General features: G+C 33.9%; 3 protein-coding genes across 3 annotated transcripts; 2 read left to right on the forward strand and 1 right to left on the reverse strand.

The window, feature by feature from the left end:
* The first annotated feature begins 712 nt into the window (after nucleotides 1-712).
* On the forward strand, nucleotides 713-4474 carry LOC108489439 (methyl-CpG-binding domain-containing protein 11). The gene is made up of 3 exons (XM_017793993.2): nucleotides 713-862; nucleotides 954-1024; nucleotides 3228-4474. The coding sequence occupies exons 2-3, from the start codon at nucleotides 962-964 to the stop codon at nucleotides 4155-4157; spliced, it is 993 nt and encodes a 330-aa protein (XP_017649482.1). The 5' UTR covers nucleotides 713-862; nucleotides 954-961; the 3' UTR covers nucleotides 4158-4474.
* Nucleotides 4475-5290: 816 nt separating this feature from the next.
* LOC108488796 (glucan endo-1,3-beta-glucosidase 14-like) lies at nucleotides 5291-7047 on the forward strand. Its single transcript, XM_017793083.2, has 3 exons — nucleotides 5291-5472; nucleotides 5718-6757; nucleotides 6865-7047. The coding sequence occupies exons 1-3, from the start codon at nucleotides 5376-5378 to the stop codon at nucleotides 6937-6939; spliced, it is 1212 nt and encodes a 403-aa protein (XP_017648572.1). The 5' UTR covers nucleotides 5291-5375; the 3' UTR covers nucleotides 6940-7047.
* A 1338-nt stretch (nucleotides 7048-8385) lies between these two features.
* On the reverse strand, nucleotides 8386-9455 carry LOC108488714 (protein LURP-one-related 12-like). Its single transcript, XM_017793004.2, has 2 exons — nucleotides 9032-9455; nucleotides 8386-8948 (listed from the first exon to the last, which is right to left on the reverse strand). Exons 1-2 carry the CDS (start codon nucleotides 9254-9256, stop codon nucleotides 8550-8552), a joined length of 624 nt encoding a protein of 207 aa, XP_017648493.1. The 5' UTR covers nucleotides 9257-9455; the 3' UTR covers nucleotides 8386-8549.
* Nucleotides 9456-9748: the final 293 nt, after the last annotated feature.

Below are 9748 nucleotides of genomic sequence, written 5' to 3' on the forward strand. Positions count from 1 at the left end.
TTCCCATACTTTAATTTTCTTAAATTCATTTTAAAATTTTCAATCAAATATTGTTTTTAGTTTTTCATTTTCCCAAACACGAAAATGAATCTAACTTTATTTCCTAAAACCAAGAGTAATCTTTTTTTTCAAATTGAATTGATATTTTCTTAACTTTAAAAAAATAAATTACCACATAACCCTACTAGTATAAACTATTTTATTTGGTTTTTAGTTAGTTTTTACATAAATTGATAACATTTGACTCATCATAGCTCAATCTGGTATTTATATACTATATATGTATTTTTAATTCATAGATTAAAAAGTTATTAAGAAATATAAAAACAAAATATTATTTGTAAACAAAAATAAATATATTATATTTTTAAAATTTTAATTTTAAAATTAAATTAAATTAAATTAAAGCAAATAATTTGATAGCTATCTATCACACATAAACACAAAATATTCTCAAAGTCAGCGTACAACTCACGCGCTATGTTACGGCGTGAATCAAATTGACGAGCCAGGATGCACGAGGACCGAACAGTACTCTCTGGATATTTTTGAAACCGCGAATCCAGGACACGTGTCCACAGACCTAAATTTCAAAACTCAAACAGACAATGGAATCGACTCGAGACGAGAAAAAGTTATCCTTAAAAGACCAATTGGCATCTTGTCATTGGATAACATTTCAATACACAAGTTTTCTGTACCTCGTGTCGTTATTTTATCAATACCTCATTAGATTTTGTAAATAAAAAAACATAATCCCGAACTGAAGTCTCAACGGTTTTTATGACACTTCCTTCTTCTTACCAGAGAAAACACATAAATTCAAAGCAGAGAGAATAGGGAAAAGAAAACCCTTTTTAAGGTTAAATTTTTAGAGATAAGGGTCGTTGTTCTTTTTTATTTTTTTGGCTTTTTTTCCCCTTTTTTCAGATAGAAATTTGTTGTTCTTGCAGGTGAAAAAATGGAGAGTAAGGAGGAAGTTTTTTCTGTTGAGCTTCCAGCACCTGCTTCTTGGAAGAAAATGGTGATTTTTTTTTTCAAATTTGGTTGAGTGCTTATGTTTTAATTTGCTTGTTCCTTTAAATTTTCTATCTTGCTTTTAGTGTTTTATAAATCTGCTTTTTCCCCCTTTTACTCTTTAAAAATTTGGTTATTGTTTGTGTGGATTTGGGGATTTACTAATTGCTTTGTGTTTTATTGGTATTGTGCTGTAATGTGTTTGTTTATGGTTGTACTTTTATCATTAAGTTTAGCGTTGAAGGTTTTACCTTTGTGTTGGTGATAATAGTTGAAATTAGGGTTTTGTGGAAGTTTTGATCTTTTCAACCATTTTTAGGGTTAAGTTTATTTTTTACATGGTAAGTAAAATTTCCAAAACATTTAACCAGGAAAGCAAAAATTTTCCTTCACATGTGTTTCCCAAAGTAAAAATTTCTTTCTTTGGAGAAACGAGGACTCCTATTTTGCATTATATTATGAACCTCATGAGAGTTTCAGTGACAAATCATGCTGGTTTTCCCAGCTGAATATGCTATTATTCTCCTTTGGGCTTTCTTTAAACCTAACACTGGTTTTTAAACCTGGAAAACTTCCAAAGCAGTTACAGAATATGGGACAAAGCTCCGAAGCTTGAAACGAGTTAATGTTAAACACTTAAAAACTTTTATTCAAAAATTCCAAAGTTTGTTGTTTTATAACTTAGGGAAACAAAATGAGCAGTCTTTTTTGTGCATATACTTGTATTCGATACCATCCCCTAAGTCTGAGAAACATGGGTGCACGTAATGGTAAATTTGTGTGCTATTAAGAGTGTAATGTAATACATTTAGTAATTCAATGGTCTCTACTTTTAGCCTGGGTAAGGGATTTTATTAATATTGTTTATAGATCTCACTGCTTAAGTTTATAGACTATGTACTTCATTCATTTATATCACAGACCCTACCTTAATCTCCGATGTATTTTAATCTTTCGATTATGATTCTTACAATATATTTTCTTTTGTCTTTGCATAAATTTGCATTTTGTTCTGTAAGAGGACAGTTAGTTGATGTTTAAGGCCATATTTCTTGGCTAATGGAGTAATCAAACTATGTATTTTTCTTTGGAAAATGATGATTTCTTGGGTACTTTTTAGCAGTTCACAAATTTAACTATTTGGGGATAGGCAGGTGGAGGCAGTGAGAGGGGGCTGGCCCTGGTTTTTGGGAAACAGGCTAACCCTTATCTGTTAAGGATCTGTGCATAAAATTAGGCAAACCTGTAGGGTTCTTCTATCAGTTTCCTCTTTTGTAGTACAACTTTCAAGCCAAGAAAAAGCATATTTATCATGTTAATGGTGATTGATAAGTGTCATTTTGTTTTCTTACAATGACTTGGTTGGTACATGGTATAGTATCATCTCAAATTCAAATCTTGCTGCATGAATCAATTGAAATTTGAATCCTACTGCATGAATCAATTGAAGCAAATTATAATCCCTACATTATTTGATTTTGAGTACGGCTAGATTTAGTATTTACATACAGGGAATTAAAACATGAGGAAAGGGCTGAACGTTGCTGATAAACCACTTAATTATATGGTCTGGAATATCCTAAAAACTGCAGTGGATTGAAATGTCCGAATTTACCAGCATGAGTTGATTCAGTTTATTTTAGCACCGTGGCAAGCCCCAGGTTTAAGTCTCACCAGTAATTCTATTTGGTGAGTAATCTATAAATACCAGTTTCAGTTTTTGTTAAACCAGTGGCATGCCCCGACTCAGACTAGATAACCTCCCCATACCTAAACTTTTTCTCATAAAGAAAGAAATGTCCAAATTTTAGTAATATTGCTTTCCTCTCTCCGTGTGTGTAGACACTGTACAAACTTTTCTTTTACTTTGTGTCTAGTAGTCCTCTGCTTGATCAGCGTTGAATTGTTTCATGATCATTCCGATGTTAGTATTTTTTGCTTTTAAGTATTTAAATTTGTTGATGTCATTGAATTATTTGGCATGGCCCTTTGGCAGAAATTAAACATTCCCTTAACAACTTAGGTCTTGACTACATATAGATCGGCAATTACTTTGTGCCTTCTACTTGTTTTGTATGATCTCAAACATGCAGATGGATTATGATACATTTTGAATTGCATATTTCAGTGTTCATGTTATTGTGCTTCTTCTTTAATTTATTTGGCTGTAGTATACTTGTATAAAATGTCTTTCTGGTTTTTTTTTACAGTTTTTTCCCAAGAAAGTCGGTTCACCCAGGAAGACTGAGATCATGTTCATTGCACCAACTGGGGAGGAGATTAGTAGCAGGAAACAGTTGGAGCAATATCTAAAATCACACCCTGGTAATCCTCCAATAACGGAGTTTGATTGGGGTACCGGTGAGACCCCTAGAAGATCAGCAAGGATCAGTGAAAAGGCCAAGGCTACTCCAACACCAGAAAAGGAACCCCCAAAGAAGCGAGGCCGAAAATCGTTGAGTGCAAAGAAGGAAAACAAGGAAACAGAGGCTGTTCCCGAAAAATCCGAAGGTGAGAAAGAAAATGAAAAGGAAGATGCACCAACCACTGAAAAGGAAACTGCGGAAGCTGAAAGAGAAAAAGATACTTCCATCGAAACTCAGGTTCAGGATGGAGTTAAAACAGAAGTGGCAGACCAGACTGGGCATGCTGACACCAAGATGGAGGAAGCTGGTACAGATGTTAAGGTACCAGAAACTGCAGAGGCTGGCAAAAAAGAAGAGACTGCTGGTACCGAAGAAACACCAACTGCAATGGAGGTTCAAGAGAAACCTGCAGAAGCTAGTTGCATAGATGGGACTCAAACTGCAAAAGAAGAGGAAGCCCCTACTGAAAAGGTGCCACAAACTCAGGCAGAGAAAGAGAATGGTACATGTGAGAAACAACCAGAAAACCCAGAAACTGTGACATTGGAAGCTAATGGGGGAGTGGAGAAAGAGAATCCAAATGGAGCAGTCCCTGTATCTGAGGGAGAAGCCAAAGAGACACAAGGTTTACAGGAGGTGGCTGGCAAGGGTAGTGTTGAGGTCGAGGACAAAGGCAAGGCAGTAGATGCGGAGGTGATTGAAAATGGTAAGGTTAAAGAAGGTGGGCAAGCTGATACCCCACAACCTACAGGATCTGCGCCTGCAAGCAACTAATATGACAACCAGTATCCTAGCCACCCTGTGGTATTCTAGTTTATTGTATTTGCCTGTAACCTCTATGATGATTCCATGGATGACTGTAACATTAATGATGTTTCTGCTAGATTTGTTTGTTAGTGGGATAGCAATCAACCTGTATCCCTGTAAGAAGTAGGTTTGAACGTTGCAGCTTTTGTTACATTGTGTAGAACTTAGATTGTAGGCACATGAAACTCGTGATTTATGGTTAATGGCTCAAGTCTCAGATCGAACATTACATGTTATGTGATTGATTAACTGCACTGTGTATGCTTGATATGTTGTTGACACAATATGCTGGTGTTTTTTCTCTGTTATAACTTTGGAACCATTGCATGGTTCCTGGTGCATGGAACCGTCGTGCCCTTGCTTAACGTGCAGCTTTTTAACCCCTGGATAAAGCATGTAGGTAGGTGTTTCATTTGCATGACATTGGTCGCTCTCATGATCTGTTTACATAATTATTTGGAGTTCAAAGGCAACATTGATAGCTCTCCTTCATGAGCATCTTCCATCTTTGCTGGGTATGCACATGCTGCGGAGTTTTCAAAGCAATAATCGAAGGTGTTTTGCCAATGATTTTTAAGACTGTTAAATAAGAACTATATTTTTCTTTATTCAAAGGGTTTTCCCATATGAATATAATCGTTGTAATGATCAATGGAATATGCACTGTAGGCTTTTCGTTAACCTACAAAACTGTGTCCTCACCAAGCTTGATTAAGTAGCTTAATAATCATGCCACCTCTTCTATAATGCAAAAGCAACAAGCAAAAGCCAAACTTATTTCCATCATTAACCAATGTTTCACTTCTCCTCATATCCCAAGAAAGGTATACATAAAAATTATTCAACTATCCACCTGCATACACGAGGGGCTCATGTACTTTTTACGAGTAACAGTGTCATTTGTTTATGGACAACCCCCCAAGAATAGAAAGTTGCAGAAAAGGCATACTTTGAAAGTAAGAATCTTTTAGTTTTTTTTTTTTTATTGAGCTTTGGGTTAAGGTTAAGAATCTTCTTCCTCTTCTTTATTTCTAAAGCCTTTTTGGTACATCATCTTTAAATAAGGTTTAAGAATATTTTCTTGGGTGGTTTTTGTGACATGCCTGCATTAACAAGTCTTGCCTTTCTTTTTGCTATAGTTTTTAAGTCATCAAAGACTGGACCAACCCCACCTCTTTTCTACAAATGGAATGCACATCCTCCGTTTATCTTCCTACATTTCATATGGGTTCTTCTTTCTTTCTCTGGCTCTTCCTAATCTTCTCTGTCATATTCTCTCCTGGTATGCACCTTTCGTTATTGTGTCTTTTCTTTTTGCTGATACTTATTGCATATGTAATACACCATAAAAAAAATTAAAAAAGAAAAAAATCCCATTTTTTCATCAATATGGCTGCTTTGCTTTAATCCATTATAAGTTTGGCTGCATGCTGAGTTGATGAATTACTCTGCCTTTCAATGACTATGTATTATTGGCCATGTCTAATTAAAGCACATATATTATTGGTGATGTGTGTGATCATGCAGTTTCAGCTAAACATTCAGTCACATGGACCTATGGAGTAAACTATGGCAGAATAGCAAACAACCTACCACAACCAGAAAGCGTGGTGACTCTTCTAAAAGCTGCAAAGATAAACCACATTCGTATCTACGACGCAGATCACGGAGTTCTCCAGGCCTTTAAAGGGTCCGGTATAGAAATTATAATTGGACTTCCCAATGAATATTTAAAAGAAATAAGTATAGGTGAGGACCGTGCCATGAATTGGGTACAAGAAAACGTACAGGCATTCCTTCCCGATACTCGAATCCGAGGAATAGCCGTCGGCAATGAGATATTGGGAGGGACAACTATAGAACTTTGGGAGGTCTTATTACCAGCAGCAAAGAATGTTTATAGTGCTCTTTACAGATTGGGTTTACAGCATACTGTTGAGGTTTCAAGTCCACATTCAGAAGCTGTATTTGCCAATTCTTTCCCACCATCAGCTTGCATCTTCAGACCCGATGTTGCTCCATTCATGAAGCCACTATTGGAGTTTTTCTCACAGATAGGCTCTCCGTTTTATATAAACGCATATCCGTTCCTAGCCTACAAGAATGACCCTCAACACATCGACATTAACTACGCATTATTCAAAGATAATCGTGGGATTTACGATGCAAAAACGAAGCTACATTATGATAACATGTTTGAAGCTCAGGTAGATGCAGCCTATGCAGCATTGGACAAAGCTGGTTTCAGCAAGATGCAAGTCATTGTTTCTGAAACCGGATGGGCTTCGCGTGGGGATCCTGATGAAGCTGGTGCAAACGTGAAGAACGCAAGGACTTACAACCGGAACCTGCGTAAACTGTTGGCTAAGAAGAAGGGAACCCCATTTAGGCCAAAGATGGTGATCAAGGCTTATGTTTTTGCATTGTTCAATGAAAATTTAAAGCCTGGGCCAACATCCGAGAGAAACTTTGGATTGTTCAAACCTGATGGAAGCATTTCGTATGATGTAGGGTTCACTGGACTGGTGCCTTCTGCAGCACCACCCTCCATACTTGTCTCTTTTAAGGTATGCTTTGCTTTTCTTCATTGCCTATCTCATAATATTCCATTTGAATATGATTACTGTTGTTGATTTTGTGTAGTTAATTTTGTCAACATTGGTTTTGTTTGCAGGAAATTGCGGGGCAGGGTTGGTTAAGATGGTCTTATTTATTGGTTTCCACGGCTTGGGCTGTTGTTTTACTCTAGTCTTTAGGATTATCTACATTATTTACTAACTTTGGATTCTTTGTATAGGGAAGTTCTTATCGGACCAAGTTGATTCAACAATAAAACTTCTATTTCTCAGGCCTCCAATTTCCTTTTATATTTACCAAAATATCTTTTCATAATTTAGTATTTTTATTAATTAATTAATTAATTAAAATTTTAAATCTATTTAAAGTATTATAAGAATTCAATTCTAACTCAACTCCAATAATTTGACTGCTGAAAATTTAATTATAAAAAGATTTTTTGTTCATTTTAATTTTAACATTCATTTGAAAATGAGAAACTAAAGATAATTAATAATATTTTTTCCTTAATTGTACATATTTTTATTAGTATAATAATAAATTTAGCTTTTAAAATTTATACAATTTATCAATTTGTTCTTGATTTAATAAATTTAGCCTGCAACATCGATAAAGAATATATAAACATTGAAAGTTAAATTTATTGTTACACAAATAAAAAAATATGTACAATTGATAGTAAACATTAATATTGTAATGTTGAAATTAATTATCCAAGGACAGGAATTAAATAAATGATGAATTTGAGAGATACTAATTAAAGAAATCTAAATATGGTTGAATTAGATGATAGGCAAGATTTGTGGGTGCACATTTCTAACAATATTTTGGATATATGTTGTTGTTCTATTGGTGGGAAAATTGTAATAGCCGACAAAAACATTAATTCAAATCAGATACTGGATTAAATATAACATTTTATTCATTCAATTTTAAATTATTTTCTGATTTTGAAATTTTAATTGAATAAATTTTAAATGCCATTCTTATTCCACGAGAATAGCACCAAAGAAAATCAAATATTTACTCTCTTTTGGGAATTTATGTATGTTTTAATTTTTAATTCAAATTTTATTCTAAATTTAAGTTAATTACATTTTCAGAACCATTTTGAAATATATTTTAATTTTTATTATGTTTTTAATAGTTAGATTTTTTAAAAAATCAATTAAGTTTCTTAGTTTTTTACTTTTAATTGAACCCTTCAACTAAAAAATTAATCAAATAGATCATTTGACTAACGTTAATCTTTAAAAACAAATATCATTAATTGTTATTATGTTTAATGGTCAACGTTAGTCAAAGAGTCTATTTGATTAATTTTTAAGTTGAAGAGTTCAATTGGGTGAAAAAAGTTGGAAGGAGTTAATTGATTTTAAAAAAAAAAATTCAAGGGCCTTTATATCATTAAGATTTCTCCTTTTATTCTTACTTTTTGGGCTAAATTATTGTTTGTTTTATTCTTTATATCTATTTTACCATTTATGTTCAGAGATTATAGTTGTTACTCTCAAATAATATAATCTTCAAAGTTCAAATTTACATCTCCTTCAAAGAAAATTTTTATTTATTTTAATTTATGCAAATTTAATCTAAATGCAATTTAAAAATAGAAAGCTATCTGAAAAGGGACGTTATATTATAGTTCTCAATCTTTTGAAATTATATACAAGCATTTTCCCGCAACTCCTTTTAAAAAAAAGAAAAAAAGGAGAACATATAATAATAATAATAATAATAATAATAATAATAATAATAATAATATAAGAAAATTTTAAAACATTAGCGGTGTGTGGTAGGGAAGGTCTCAGCCTCATAATAATTTTGGACATAATCATCACCATAGATCTGATCAATAACAAGTACCAACCCCATAGCAAAGGCTCCATCAAAGCCTGGTTTTAAGGAAAGCAAAAACACGTCCTTCCCAAGTACCACCTTCCTCGAAGCATCAACTTTCCGTTTGACCTCAGCCATTGATTCCTTCCTTGCATTCAATATCTTGCAGCTTCGTTGCCCAAAGTTCCCTTCGATCTGGTACTCCTCTCCTGGATTGTTCAACATTTCAACTATCATCCCACACCGTCCGATTATTGATGATCTTTTCACACGGAATATCGGTTTCTGTCCTTCCGATCTTTCCCCTACAAACCCTTCCCACCGCTGATGCAAACTCGGCCTCTGCAAGAAGGACACGCCAACTAAGTAACCCTACATGAACCGAGTCAAACCGTTCGAATTAAAAAGAAAATGAAGAAACATACCTTTTTTCTTAGGGTGAGTAGGCATTTTCCATGAGCATCCATAAGAACAAGTTGACCTTTATCACGAGGAAGAGGGCCGTAGGAGTCGACTCGGAAGAGTAACTGGCCTTTACAGTCGTAAACAATGAAGCCATCGTTGGCGAAGAAAAGAGAAGTTTTAAGAACAGTGAGATGCTTCTCTTGTTCGTAAATATATTCGCCATCTACACCCAAACCTGCTTTCATTTTTGTTCCGCTCTATTATAAGTAATCCAGGGTATTTTAATTTGAAGCAAAAGGGGGAAAAACAGTGAAGAATTTTGAGTGTAAATGCGAGGGACTGAACTGAAATAGAAAAAGTAGACGTTGAACGGAGGATTTATAGTGCCTTTGGGACTTGGGAGGAACATACAACACGTTTCAGACAGAACTGAATGCTCGGTTGGAAATTTCATTTTCTTATTTGTTTTCGGCTTTTAAATTATGATTTCCCACGTGTTTTTTTCCTTTAATATAAGGTAATAAATATCCATAAAAAGAATATTATTAATTATTATCCAAAAATAATAAAGAATGTTTGTATTTAGAAATACGTGAGTTAGGGCCCTCGACTCTTTATATATAAAAAAGCCATTTGTAGTTTATTTAATATTTTATATTTTAATCTTTAAATTTATATTTTATCAAATCACTCTAAAATGAATAGAAAAATTAACGTTTTCTAATTTTATTGATATG

This window comes from Gossypium arboreum, chromosome 10 (genome assembly GCF_025698485.1).
Source record: "Gossypium arboreum isolate Shixiya-1 chromosome 10, ASM2569848v2, whole genome shotgun sequence".
In the NCBI taxonomy this organism is placed as follows: Eukaryota; Viridiplantae; Streptophyta; class Magnoliopsida; order Malvales; family Malvaceae; genus Gossypium; species Gossypium arboreum.